The 15,277-nt window shown below is 36.8% G+C and overlaps 1 protein-coding gene across 1 annotated transcript in view; it reads right to left on the bottom strand.

The window, feature by feature from the left end:
* The window catches only part of rictor (rapamycin-insensitive companion of Tor), a 707,794-nt gene that overhangs the window by 113,319 nt on the left and 579,198 nt on the right, over window positions 1-15,277 (bottom strand). The window contains exon 26 of the mRNA XM_090388323.1: window positions 6,053-6,224. Coding sequence (XP_090244449.1) covers window positions 6,053-6,224 — 172 coding nt within the window. The remainder of the gene's footprint in view (window positions 1-6,052; window positions 6,225-15,277) is intronic.

Here is a 15,277-nt window from a genome sequence, read left to right as displayed (position 1 = left end):
GGATCTTAGAAAGGCTTTTAATACTGTTGCACATGGAAGACTGCTGCACAAATTGGAGCAGTGTGGCATTGGAGCCAAATTGCTGCTATGGATAAGGGGATGGTTGAGTGGCAGAAGACAGAGAGTGGTAATCAATGGACACTGCTCAACGTGGACTAATGTTATTAGTGGAGTTCCTCAGGGTTCAGTGTTGGGTCCGTTGTTGTTTTCGGTGTTTATGAATGATATTGATGATGGGATATCAAGTTTAATGTCCAAGTTTGCAGATGATACAAAGGTTGGCAGGGTTGTTAAGGACACTACTGACGCTATGCTGCTGCAACAGGATCTGGAAAGGTTGAGCAGATGGGCTGAGAGGTGGCAAATGAAGTTTAACATTGACAAATGTAAAGTACTACATATGGGAAACAGTAACCCCAGAGCAAAGTATCAACTCTGCAGTACTACACTGACAGTGGTGGAGAATGAAAAGGACCTGGGGGTAATTGTGCAGGCAGATATGAAATTCTCTGAGCAGTGTAGACGAGCTGCAAGAGTAGCTCATGGTGTCTTGTCAATGATATACAGGAATTTTTCTAGCAGGGATAAGGAGGTGATTATTCCCTTGTATAAGGCAAGTCAGGCCACATCTTGAGTACTGTATACAGGTCTGGAGGCCTCATTTCAAGAAGGATGTAGAGCTGCTGGAACGGGTACAGAGAAGGGCAACAAGATTAGTGAATGGAAGAAGGATTGCTCTTAAGAAGAAAGGCTTAAGTTTTGCAAATTACAGAGTCTTGCAAATTACACCGGCGAGTTGATCTGATAGAGGTGTATAAGGCTTTGAATGGTTTGAGCATGCTCAATGCCAATGGGATTCTTTCTCTTGCTAAGAATAATCACCTGAGAGGGCATAAATTCAAATTGAGGAAGGACGGATGTCGGATAGATGTGCGGAAATTTGCCTTTGGCCAGCGGGTGGTTGGTTGGTGGAACCGACTTCCATCACTTGTTGTTGAAGTTGATAGCCTAAACAAATTTAAAGCTCAACTGGACATGTATTTCGAACGAACGGAGGGGTGAAATGGGAGTAGTGTGTGTGTGTTTTTTTTTTTTTTTTTGGCTGATGCTGAATAAGCTTGCTTTCTTGCATCATATGCCTCTACTAATGCTAATGCTAACACACTCCTACTCTTATTTTTGCTTTCGCAGTGCTTATGTCACACCAAACTGACTCAACAGTGCACTGTTCATCTATATCAACTGGGTGCACTTTTTTTGATTTTTTTATGTTTTTCTTAATTAACAGCATAACCTCTCCCTTCCTATCCTGTTTATCCTTTCTGAACACATTGTACTCCCCAAATTCCAGTTTTGCATTCCTTATATCTGGATGACACCACGTCTCTGCTATCCCAACAATATCCACCTTTGATTTCTTGACCAACACTTCGAATTCATCAAATTTATTGACTATACTTCTAGCATTGGTATACATGCACCTATTCTTATTTCTAGTTACCCTAACACATCCCATATACCCACCTATTTCAGTATGACTGTCATTCGTCCCTGAAACCCCCAACACCCCTCGCTCCAGGTCGCTATTTATTCTAATAGAAGTTGTGCAAGAATCACCTTCACCTCTGCCTGCGGCTACTGTTAAACCATTAGTCCTTGTATCCTCCCAAGCTAGCAGTTTTCCGACCTACCTAACACTGCCTCGATAGCATCAGCAAATATTCTTGCACCCTTTCTATTTAAGTGTATCCCATCCCTGTAGAAGCAGTCTCTCCTGTTAACAAGTACAGACCAGGCTGAAAAAAATTCTACCCTGAAAAAATATGTAGGGGTGTATCCATTTCTAAGGGCTAGTCTGCTTATAGCTTCTAGATCCAGTTGGAGGTTATCTTTACTGCAGATCCAGTAAGCTCTTAAGATGAATGATTTCAATACTCTGACTTCAGTTGAGTGAGGATGACACAATTTATAATTCAGTATGATCCCTGTATCACACTGTTGATTTCTTGTAAACTTCCATTTGTAATTTTGTAATTAGGATATCAAGGAAAGGTAGGATGCCATTGTCTTCTATTTCAATTTTGAACTTGATCTTCTGGTGGTAGTTGTTTAGGATATCATAAAATTTCTGCAGCTCTTGAGATCTGTGGCTCCAGATTGCAATTATATTTTCTACATATTTGCTTCAGAACTTTGGTTTAAGGGGTTGTTTATCCAAGAATTAATTTTCCAAGTGGAGTCACAGACGTGAAGAGCTGCAGAAATTTTATCCTGGCCTCACCTGCCCCCCCTCACCACCTCTGGAAACAGGCAGCACAACAACCCACAGAGGATCAGCCTCTTGCCAGAATATTCCGTTGGACTTGAGACATTTGGAAAGCAGGAGGCTGGCAATAGGCAAGAAATTCTGATTAATTTCAATTTATTTTATTTATCCTGGTAATTATACTACTTAAATCAAATAGAATAGGTAAAAACTAATAATATATAATGTAATAAATAATATGTGCTGTGCATAAACTATCCACTGACGTTTTGTATATGTAATATTCATTTTAACTTAATAGTAATTTGGTTTACAGTAGGGCTCTGCTTTACGGTGTTCTGCTAATATGGCGGTTTCCAATTATATCCATGTTCGTTACGTTCAGCGCTTGTTCCGCTTTTTCGGAATTTTTGCGGATGACACGCTCAGCAGAGGGTCCGAGAATGGTGTTGCACACCATTTTATTGGCGGTGATTCAGTCTGTTTACAGCACTTGTGCGCTCTACATCCCTTTGTATTCTGGTAATTTTCCAAAATTTTAAACTTTTTAAAGTTATTATATTATATTATATATAATATTTTTGTGCTAATTACAATGGCATCTAAGTGTAGTACTTTTTTTACTAGCGATAAAAAAACAGAGGTCGTAAGCCCTTTAAATGCCAAGTTAGAAATGATTAAACTAAGTGAGCAAGGTATGTCTATGGCTGAGATAGGCTGTAAGCTAGGATTGGCTCACCAAACAGTTAGTACAACTGTGAACGCGTTGAAGGAATTAGAAGTGCTACATCAGTGAACACTAAAGTTATAAGAAAACGTGATAGCCTTATTGCTGACATAGAAAAACATTTACTGATGTGGATTGAAGATCAAACCAGTCACAACATGACTTTTAGCCAAGCCATCACCCAGGACAAGGCCCTAAATCTCTTCAATGCTATGAAGGCTGACAGAGGTGAGGAAGCTGCTAGGATAAATTTGAAGCTAGCAGAGGCTGTTTTAATAGGTTTAAGGAAAGAAGCCATCTCCACAACATCAAAGTGCAGGGTGAAGCAGATAGTGCTGATTACAATAGCTGCAGAAAGTTATCTATGTGAGCTTTCTAAGATCATCGAAGATGGTGAATATACTAAGCAGCAGATTTTCAACTTGGATGAAATGGCCCTATATTGGAAGAAGATGCCGTCTAGGACTTTTATTGCTAAAGAGAAGTCAATGCCTGGCTTCAAAGCTGCAAAAGACAGGCTAATGCAGCTGGTTGTTGTTATTTGGTTTTTAGGAGAATTAGCAACTAAGGCAATATTGCTCCGGGATATGTGGTGGTCATTCCCTGACCTTTCTGCATCCTTCGTATTTGGTGGTGATGGGCTCGAACCCCGGTCTAATCAAGAAGTGTGTGCTGCGCACTGCTGCTCCTTCCCACCTGGCTACGGGAGCGCTGCTAATGCAGCTGGTGATTGCAAGTTAAAACCTATGATTATTTATCATTCAGATGTTCTTTAGAACTATGCAAAAGCTAGCCTCCCTGTTTATTATAAATCTAATTCAAAAGCTTGGATGATTGGAGATCTTTTCTTAAATTGGTTCACGGACTATTTTAAGCCTACGGTTGAGACTTATTGTAAGGAAAATAAAATTCCTTTTAAGATTTTACTTCTTGCAGACAATGCCCCTGGCCATCCTAGAGCTCTAATTGGTTTGTACAAGGAGATAAATGTCATTTTCCTACCTGCAAATACAACTTCATTGCTACAGCCTATGGACCAATGTGTCACTGCAGCGTTTAAATCGTATTACTTAAGAACTTTTGCCATGGCTATAAATGCCTTAGACAGTGATATGATAGCTGGGCATAAACAAAATAAATTAAAAGCATTTTGGAAAGGCTTCCCGATTTTGGACGGTATAAAAACCATTAGAGATCAATGGGAGGAAGTTAATTTCCACACTTATGGACGATTTTGAAGGAGTTGAGAATTTAGTGAAGAACGTCACTACAAATGTTGTGGAAATGTCAAGGGAATTAGAATTGGAAGTCGAGCCTGAGGATGTGGCAGAATTGCTTGTCTCTCATGATGAGACCATAATGGACGAAGATCTTCTTCTGATTGAAGAGCAAAGAGGGATGTTTCACAAAGAGGAGTCCCATCCTGATGATATTCCTGCTATCCCTAGAGAAATGCATTGAGGAATTGGAAGAAGCTATGAAATGTATAGAAACAGGGATGGCAGCTTTTGAGAGAATTGGTCCAAATTTCGAAAGAAGTTCTAAAGTGAATGAAAGACTTCTAGATGATATTACATGCTATAAAGAAATTCTAAGGGAAAGGAGATGAAAATTAATGAGGCAAAGTTCATTGTTTTCCTACTTTACGAAAGTATCACCACAGCCTTCGAGAGCAACAGCTAGCCCTGATCAATCATCAACGTCAACAGCAACACAAATCCCTGCAAAAGCTTCAACCAAGTTTCTATTGTCAAAACGAATAAGATTCGTTAATGAGTCAGATAATGAAAATGTGCCATCTCCTTCATCCTTCCTACAATAAATATATTTGTTGTTTTTTTTTTTTTCAAATTTACATTTGTCAATCACTATAAGCTAAGGGTGAAAATATTAACATTAGCAATGTGTGTGTGTGTACTGTATATTCATTTGATTTTTATATTGTTTTTGAGGCCTAGCTCTGTTGCTCACTTAATATATGATAGTTTAAACATGTTATTAGATTTTTATATGCATTCGCAAGTGAAAAAAGGCTGTTCTACTTTTCTGTGATTTTTGCTTTTTGGCGGGGTCTGGAACCTAATCTGCCGTATGAGTGGGGCCCTACTGTATTCTTATTTCTTTCTGCCCTTCAAAACAGCCTATGTGTGGTCTCAGGATGGATCCACAAGGTTCCCAAAATATTACCTTAATGTATAGTGATTTAGTAAATAGCTAAATAAACTACCTTAATATTCATGTGGTATAAGAGTGGTCATTATAGAAATCTAGATTCCATGGAAAACCACCAAGTACATCCTTCTCCAACTATATTAGAATGGATTTTCATAGATTTTCGAATGTGGTTCTTCAGTTTAGATACACATCCAAGTGAACAAAGGAACTGAAAAAGTCCATCATCCTCAAAAAGTACTTGTGTAAAAGTGAATATGTGCTCAAAAAAATGCATTGTTCATAATTTCACTAAGCTGTCATCTTATAGATACATAATTACATAATAATACTCAAAATGAAATATTAATTAAAGATATACTGTTCCACTGTTCTAATTACTTTCCTAAAACAACTTTCAAATAAAATGAGTAGCAATACACATACACGAAACCTCTAAAAAAAAAAAGTAAAAGGAAAACTAAACTTTGCTAGTAACCAAGTTTTAATATTTCACTTTCTCAAGAAATATATAACCTCTATGATATTGTTTCTTGCTCCCTGCAAGTGATCTCCAATTTTGCAATGGCCCAAAACCTACTACACTCCAGGAAGCATAGCTAAGTATTTTCAATACAAATTACATAACTTTTCACAAACTCTGGGTAGATTTCCACATGGGGTGAGGATCTACCCCAAGGACATTTTGACTATAACTCTTTCCAAAGTTGCTAAACTATGCATCAGAAAAATGTCTGATTAATTATTAAAATTTAAACATTTTGTTATTAATTTACCATAAAAAAAAGAATACATGCAATTATTCTTAAAATGTATGTTAGAATGAAGTAAAAAAATGTCAGTAAAAGAAATGTTTATCTTATTAAAATAATCTAAATGATACTTACAAAAAATAACATACTACACTTCACTGGTAAACACAAGCCAATAAAATGAATTTCATCTAGCGGAATATCTTTTGACTGGCAATATACTGCTGCGGGTGCTGATGCTTGACTAGAGACCGATGATCTGCGATACAGTTCTATAGTTTCACTTTCTTGTAAGGGATTAATATCTCTATGGAATGCACAGTTCATATTCACTATACATGCAAAATAACTTAAAAACATATATATATTTGCATAAATATTATATATATATATATATATATATACATATAATATTTATGCAAATATTATACAATATAAAATAAAAGTACAATATAAAATAACAATTTTGAGCACAACTGTATACATTTTTGCATCACTTGCAAAATTCACTGAATTTTTGTGAAATTCAGCAATATATCATGTGTTTTGTAATAGCATTACGCCTATTGCATCCATCTCTAGCAAGCTCTCTTTTAGATGATGTCACATGCACGTACATGAGAGCACCACCCTAGTGGCAGAATAAATACAGTGCATATGCCATGAACCCTGTATTCTATGCTATTGCAATGACTAAGTTTTCACAATTAACACAACATAGGAAAAGTGGTCCTGCTACATTGATTGCACAGGGACATTCTATGCATGAAACAGCTAAAAGGATTCACTGTAATCAGTCAACAGTGGCATTTTTATTATGAAAATTATCAGAAACTGGCAGTTTAAACAGAAAGAATGGAAGTAGTTGCCCATGAATATCTTCTGCAGTGTAGGCCAGATTTCTGGTTTGTCTGTGTGTGTGTCTGAAAGAGAAGATCCTCATTTTACAGATCTCAAACCAGCACAGGAGGAGGGTAAAGGAGTAAAGACATGTATTGCTACAATACGTAGGCACCTTTTCTCATCGGGAATAGTAGCATTTCGTTGAAGAAAAAAGGCCACTTTTGTTACAATAAAATGAAAGCTGTGTCTAAAGTGAGCAAAAGAGCATGCTGGTTCATCTGAGGATCAGTGTAAATGTGTTATTTTCTCTGATGAATCAAAATTCAACTTCTATGGTTTGGATGGCCAGCAGACTATTAGACAAAAAAAGAGGAGACGTATTTCATCCTCACTGTGTTGAATTTCACACAGTGGAGTTGGTCATCTTGAATTTGTCAAAAGTACTGTGAAGATCGAGTTGTACAAGGCCATTCTTGAGACGAAGTTACTTTCCACAATTGGCATCATCCCCATCACTATGGGGATATTGCCAATTGCATTTTTCAGAAAGTTTGTTTGTTTGGATTGTTTGGTTTGGATTTTATTGGTGCATTAGCAACTAAGGCTATAATGCACCAAGACCAGGTAATATCTAAAAATTTAACATCTCAGTGAACTAATTATTTAGGTCACCATGTCCAGATCTAAAAACAAAAAACATAAATAAATAACAATACCATATAAATTTTAAATACGATTAAAAACCTTTATTGCTTTCAAAAAGCTAAAAATAGCAGACACTTTGTCATTGTCGGATAAAATCTGACTGAGTGTATAAGGCTGAGTCAGATGATTAAAAGCGGTAAAACGGGTGCTGCTAAAATCTGGACAGTCAATTAAAAGGTGTCTGATTGTTAAAATTGTGCCACAGGACACACACATAGGAGGGTCGTCAGCCCTCAGCAAAAATGAATGAGTCAAATGACTATGTCCTATGCAGGTCCGGGCGAGAACAACTTCCTTTTTACGATTCCTGCGCAGACTAGACTGCCATGGTTCAATTACAGGCTTCATACGATATAATTTATTCGCAGTCTGTCTATTCCACGAATCCTGATTTTTTCAGAAAGACACTGTTCCATGTCATAAAGTCAAAACCCTAAGTACTACTTCATAAAATTGGCAAAAGTTTTAAATTTATGAAACGTCGCACTCTTGCTTAATAAAAATCTGTCTTTACTGTCCACAGGTGCAAAAATGGTTGAAGGATAAATCAATTCACACAATACCGAGGTATGGGAATAGTCCTGACCTCAAACCAACTGGAAATTATTGGGACAAAATGAGTGTTTTAGTAATGCAAACAAATTAATAACACTTAGAAATCTGCAGGAGATATTAATCTGTGTCAAATACCATAAGATTTCCCAGGGAATGCATTTAGAACCTTATCCAGTGGGATAAGGCATCTAACTAGATGCCTTATCCCACTGGATAAGACATCTGGAAATTTGACATCTAACTAGATATGGTCCCTTGAGTGCCACGACAACATGTAGCAGCCATCAAAGACTGAGGTGGGCCAATGAAATATTAGTGTGTATTTTCTTGTGTTTTCTGGTCAGTCAGTTGCCTGTTATCTTAGTATGAGCAAAATAATGAAAAAAATCCCTTGCTTTCGATAAAATTTTTGTTATTATATGAACCATAAGTAACATGCTGTTATTTTGATGAAAAGTACTTATTTCATTATATAATTACTCATAAAGCATAAAAGTAAATTTTCCTGCAATTAATACGTGTATTGGTATTACTTATTTATGATCTTTCAGCTAATTTTAAAAGATTAGCTGCTAGTATAAGAAAACCAACCTAGAAAATTAGATGCAATTTTTTTGGGAACTACCGTATACATATATGTATTAAAGAAACAAAATTAAATGAGAATCACTTCATAAATTTCCTGTACACAGTCGGTATATGCTTCAGATACAAGAAATCAGCAGAAATAACATGGAACAAAAACTTGTATCTATCATGTGCTTAACATAATCACCAAAGTGAATGCAGCACATCAACTGGCTATTGACATACTGCTGCAGATACTGATCATAACAGCTCTTTCACCATACCTGAAATGCTACATCAGCAGGTGAAGCAGTTTGACTTATGTATAAACCCTGCCCATGTGTCATATATGGTTACCAGTGGTGAAGGATAGTCAAGAATGAGTCTCTGGTGGATAAAGAACTTTGGGATCATAATTCTGAGTTCCTTGGTTGTACCTCTCTCTCTCTCTTTAAATGAAAACCCCAAGCACAAGAGGTATTACAACCAATAGTACTTAGTACTTTCATTTTATTGTCAACCATGCATGGGTTGAAGGTTGAGAAGATACTTGTTAACATTAGTCTTGAATTCTGTAGATTGCAATTTTCAGGAAATATGCATGAAGGGAATGGAAGTTGAGGGAATACACAAGGAAGAAGAAAGGTTGGGTTCTTGAATTTGAAGTCTGAGAGTAGAAGGATGCTGACATTGCAGCACATGTTCGGACTGATTTGGAAGAGAAAGAAGGAATTACAGAAGCTAATTCAGAAGAACAGTGCCCATGGCAATCTTCATCAATAGCAACCATTTGTTATAAAATACATGATGGCCATACTTCCTTATACCTTCCTCCAATAGCACACATCACTCCCATGCAGGATAAAAGATTAATGACATATGCAACTAGATCACTGTCCAGTCACTCATGTGCACAGTGGTGCTGAAAATTCTTGTGGGAGCCCAAAGTGCAAAATTCAATTTTGGGTCTCTTACTGTTAAAGTTTATCAGTTTGAGATAAGACTGTCGGCAGTTAGAGCCCTCCTTTGGCTGAGCAATGCACAGATGAAATGCACTGGTTTGCTACATCTATGCTATGCCACTGCATATGATATAATGATCCATAGCCAAGGACTAAACAAATACAAGCTTTTCCTCCACGCTGTTTACATACAACGAAGAGTCAATACCAGCATAACATCAAGAAGGAGTTCACTCGAAGGCATTACATAAATCGTTACACACTGACTTTGCCAAAAAGGAAAATTTTGAAATATTGTGTGTGTGTGTGTGTGCGCGCTTAAACTTTTTACATAATATAAAACTAATATTTATTTTATTTTATTTTATTATCAAATATATTTAACATTGCACTGCATAGATGAAACTCATTCACACCAGTGATCTGATAGGCCAATTCTTAATGCTAAGAGTGACTGATCACCCTGGGCAGTAACACATACATCCTGCCATTTTAGCAAGTGGTGGGATGGATATTTTAATGGATATCACATCATTTGGCTGCTAATGAAACAAAACGTATACTTGCTAAAATTTGACATCTAACTAGATATGGTCCCTTTAGTGCTTTTCTATTTTCTCTCTGGCCTAAAACTATAGTCCAAATTACTGTAACTCAAATCAGTACACTCACAATATAAGTTCGTTTAAAGGTTTGAAAATAATGCAGCTGAATGTGCAGCATTCTCGATCTGTTGCGGTTGAAATAAAAATTGTATGTCAATGAGAAAATATCGATGTTGCTTGCATCCAAGAACCTTATTATGTGAATGATAAGACAGTTGGTTATTCCCTTTCTTGGAGGGTCATATGTAATCCTTGTCCAGAAGTGAGAGCTGCAATAATTGTTTTTAATTCTGATTTAGTATTAACCAAAATTGAATCCTTATGTAGCAGTCATGTGGTTTGTGTTAACATTCAGTCTACTGTTGGTGCTTTTGTATTTGTTTCAATATATTTTAAATACAACTCTGATATTTGGCCACATTAAGTTTATATGGATAGTGTTCTTGATAAGCTAGGAGTTTTGCCTGTATTGTTTGCAATACATTCTAATGCCAAGAGTTCACTTTGGTTCAGTGGCACTACTGATGATAGAGGGAAGACTTTAGATGATGTGATAGCGGAGCGGAAGCTTATGGTTCACAATCAACCTGGGGAGGAGTCCACCTTTTGGACAGTAAATGGTGAATCAAACATAGATGTAACTCTTACAAACTCAATTGGCACTAGATTTGTCTGTGGATGGAAAGTTAAATCTGACTGGGTATTGAGTGATCATTGTGCGATATTTTATGAAATCAATACACAGGGAAAACAGTGTTGGCTTGAATCAATCACAGGGCTTTTCTATTAGGAATGCAAACTGGAATAACTTTGAGAGAATTCTTCAGCGGGCCATGATTGCAATCTCTGAGTTATCTAACATGACAGGTGATAAAACTCTGTGGGGTTTTTGCAAAAACTTATCTATGATGTGTGAGTAGCTGCTATGAAATGGAAACAGATAAAACATAGACCAGTTAAGTGGTGGACATCTCAGCTTACTCTATTGAAAAAACATGTTAATAAGGCTAGGAAGCAATTTCAGAAGAGCAAACATAGGGGAAAGTACCTTGGAAGTTATTTGATTAAAGAAAGACTGCAAAGCCTTCATAATAAATGTGTCTATGCTATTGCTAAACAGAAATATGACTGCTGGAAAACGTTGATGAAAACAGCAGGAAATAATGACCCTTGGTGATTGGTTTATAAAATTTGTACTGGCAAATTCAGAGCAGCTGCTGATGTTATATATTCTATTGACAAGGGCACCACTGAGATGTGTAGTGGGGATGATTCCATGAGTGCAATCTTAGATCACCTTATAGGTAAAGATAACATGACTGATAACCCATGTGTTAATCTAGAACATCGTCATATGCAGGCGTTGAATGATCATATGGTAATGACATTGAAGAATTACCCTTTACCCATGATGAACTTCTCACCGTTGTTAAGTCAATTAAAAATAACAAATGTCCAGGTATGGACCAATTGGAGGGAAAGGTAATGAAAAAGTTCTCTAATCTTCATTCGAAAGAATTGTTACAAGTTTTTAATAACTGTCTAAGAGATGGCGTATTTCCGTCTCCTTGGAAGGATGCACTTCTCAAGGTTATCCTAAAATCTCCAACCAAGCCAACCAGTTCACCTGTTTCATATAGACCTATTGCATTGATTCCTGGTTTTGGTAAAGTTTATGAGAAGCTTTTAGCCATGCGGATTGCTATCTACCAAAGACGTAATATTGGCATTTCTAAGAAACAATATGGTTTCACTCCTGGTGTAGGTACTGAGGATGTGCTTCACTCTTTAGTTTTCACAATGTTCGGGAATCAAATTATAAATATACCTTGGGAATTTTTGTAGACTTTGCTGGTGCCCTTGATTCCATTAATTGGGACAGTGTACTGATGATGTTGCACATGGCTAAATGTTCTTTTAATATTTTCTCTATAATTAAAGATTACTTTAGGGATCACAGAGTAACAGTTAAGTTGAATTTTGGATCAATTACACGTCATGTGACTCGAGGCTGTCTGCAGGGATCTCTCTTTGGTCCTTTAATGTGAAACTTGGTTTTGGAAGATTGGCTCAAGAGAGAATTTGACCACACACACACACACACACACACACACACACACACACACACACACACACACACACACACACACACACACACACACACACAAGAGCTTATGAAGATGATATGGTAATACTTCTGCAAGGAAACACTAGAAATGAGCTTGAAACGGGGTCTGATTGCATATTGAAAGAATTATACAAATAGTGTAATTTACATAGGCTGACAATCTCTACATCCAAAACAAAAATGATGTCGAAGGGTAAATTGGCTCTTAGTAGACCTCTGCTCATAAGGTTGAATGGTATTTCCTTACAGCAGGTGTTAATCATTAAATACTTGGGAATATATATTGCTAGTGGATTGAACTTTATCCTGCATATTAACTATATATCGGAGAAAGTGAAGAAATTTATTGCAATGATCTAAAGAATAACAGGTGGAATGGAGGATAAAGGGGAAAGACTCCATTTGATTTATGATTGCGTTTTTCTGCCGATTGTTATGTATGGTGCATCAATCTGGGTTGGCCATACAATCAAAGTAAGCAACACCAGAAAGCTCTATTCCATACATAGAGTTATGTTACTCAAAATGGTTATGGCCTGCAGAATGTTTCCATAGAAGCTTTGCAAGTGTTAGCTGGCAAAATGCTACTTAATTTGCAGTTAGTGTTTAGAAGCCTATCTTTTTATTCGAGAAGAGGTATAAAATCCAAGTTGCTGGACAACTGAAATTAACAATTTAAATGACTTGAGAAACGAAAAGAGGAGGATTTGGGAGTTCCTTTTACAAAAATGGCAAAACAGATGGAATTGTTCGGAAAAAGGTAGAATAACATTCAAATTTTTCCCTTATGTTAATGATGTGAATTATATTCAACCAATCTAGTTAGTACGAAAACTATGTTGTACATTCTTACTAAACAGGTCACGGATCATTTTTTGCTAAACTGAATAGTCTTGGAATTGTAGATACAAATGTTAGTGTAGTGATCTTGGAAACGTGTTTAAATGTTTGGAATATGCTGATTTGCATTTAGATTTATTGAATAATGTTGATAATGTAACTTGTCTGGTGGATGGGATTGAGCCAGTACTGTTTTAAAAAAAAAAAGAGGAAATTTTATTGCCATTTTGAAATGTTGCAAATTCAGTTTTCGTGAGAAGGAATATACTTTTGCAATTGGAAGAATTAAGGTTGAATAATGGATGAATTGGTGGACTGTGTCCTCTTCTTTACATGGAACAGTATGTTATTTTTTATATAGGAACAGAGAAAATTCTTTGCAGAGGTGGACAGGATGTTGGTACTCTGTTTCCTTAATGGGTGGGTATTCCCTTCTGCTTCTTGCAGAAGGGAAAATAACTAAGGCTTCTTGCCAATGCAGTTGGCAAGAAGCCTTAGTTATTTTTCTTGGATTTGATCATCCTGCAATAACACCTTCTTCTAGCTTGGTTTTGGTGGTTAATATGAGTAACTTCTGTTGAGCTCTCTGGCTGCTGGTAGATGGTTGTTCGTTGAACTCTGTCTTTTGGAGAATACCGGCAATGCCCAATCTCTAGGATGTGATGCTTGTGCTCATCTGTGGACAGTGTCTCTTCATCGGTTGTAGCCTACTTACCAGGTTGCTGTGCGCCTCTGTAGCCAGGTGGGCAGGAGCAGCACATGCTTCTTGATTAGACCGGGGTTCAAGGCCATGAGCCACGAAATACGGAGGATGCGGAAAGGTCAGGGAATGACCACCGCATATCCCCGGAGCAATATGGCCTTAGTTGCTAATGCTTCTAAAAACCAAACAACAACAACAACCACATTGCTGTGCTGTAGCTGAGGGGAGGACCACTGCACAGTACAGTTGATTTGTAATGTGAATGTGAAATTTGTATTGTAAATAACTGTATATCATACTATACTATTTCTATATGTATGGTGGATTTGCCAGATTTTTTTTTGGCTAGGGGCCGCTTTACTCAATAAATGAAATGAATGAATGAATGAATGAATGGCCTAAAACAAAAGAAATTGGGGGAAGAGTCCAGGATATAATAAGGTATGCTTCATACATTTTTCATACATATTTTTCCTAATGCATTTCATATACAAAGGTCATTCAAAACAGTAAAAGTTAGGCAAAAGTTTTATTTCATAAACAATAAGAACTCTATGAGAGGGGGGGGGGGATGCTGATAAATTCTCAGCATGCCAACTTTCAATTTTTTTAAAATTTTTTTGACTAATGGGTATAAAATTATGAAAGACTATTTTTTTTATGTTAATTAGTCCATTTGCCTCAAAAAACTCTAATATCCAATTTTATTTTTAACAGGTTGAAGAAGGGATGTCAGCCTAAAATACTTTCAGAAAGACTGAAGGCAGAGAAATTATGAAATACAGTACCTGTTTCTATAGGAAAATCTGAAGGAAGTTTGTGTTGATATGTTGCAATGTTAGGAGGATGCTATTCAATCATGGACATGGACAATTTTGCAACCCAACAAAAACTGGGTTGCACAATTTAAAATGAGTATTTTTTAATACTGAGGATGCAGAGAGAACAGGAAGCCCAGTTTCTGTGACAGTGCCTGAAAATGTTGGTGTTCCATTCACACCAGTGTACTGCCTGACAAATGAATTTCTGCTAAATGGATAGCTCAGGCTCTAGCCATGTCGGAGGGAACATGTTGGATATTTTATTCATGACATTTTGGACATACAGAATCTTTTTTCAAATGGATCCCCCAAATGTCTGAATGCTGATCAAAAGTGACAGTATGTAAGTGTCAATGATCTTTTGGTGTGAATTTTACCACAAATTTTACCACTGTTGTTTCATTATGAAGCAGAAACCAAAACAAAAAAAAGTTGAGAGACCAGAGGCACAATAGTTCCACCCATCAAAATAAGTTCAATAACCAGAAGTCTGCAGGGAAGGTTATGGTCTCTGTCTTTTGGAACAAGAATGGAATTTTATTTATTGACTACTTGGTAAATCCTGAGCATTATTCATGACTTTTGAATAAACTGAAGGAGGAACTCAAGGCCAAACATAGGGAAAAGTATA

Source organism: Mastigoproctus giganteus, chromosome 2, assembly GCF_048544385.1.
Source record: "Mastigoproctus giganteus isolate SK-2022 chromosome 2, ASM4854438v1, whole genome shotgun sequence".
Lineage (NCBI taxonomy): Eukaryota > Metazoa > Arthropoda > Arachnida > Uropygi > Thelyphonidae > Mastigoproctus > Mastigoproctus giganteus.
Note: the sequence above shows the minus strand (reverse complement) of the source record. Positions and strands in the feature narration are given on the sequence as shown.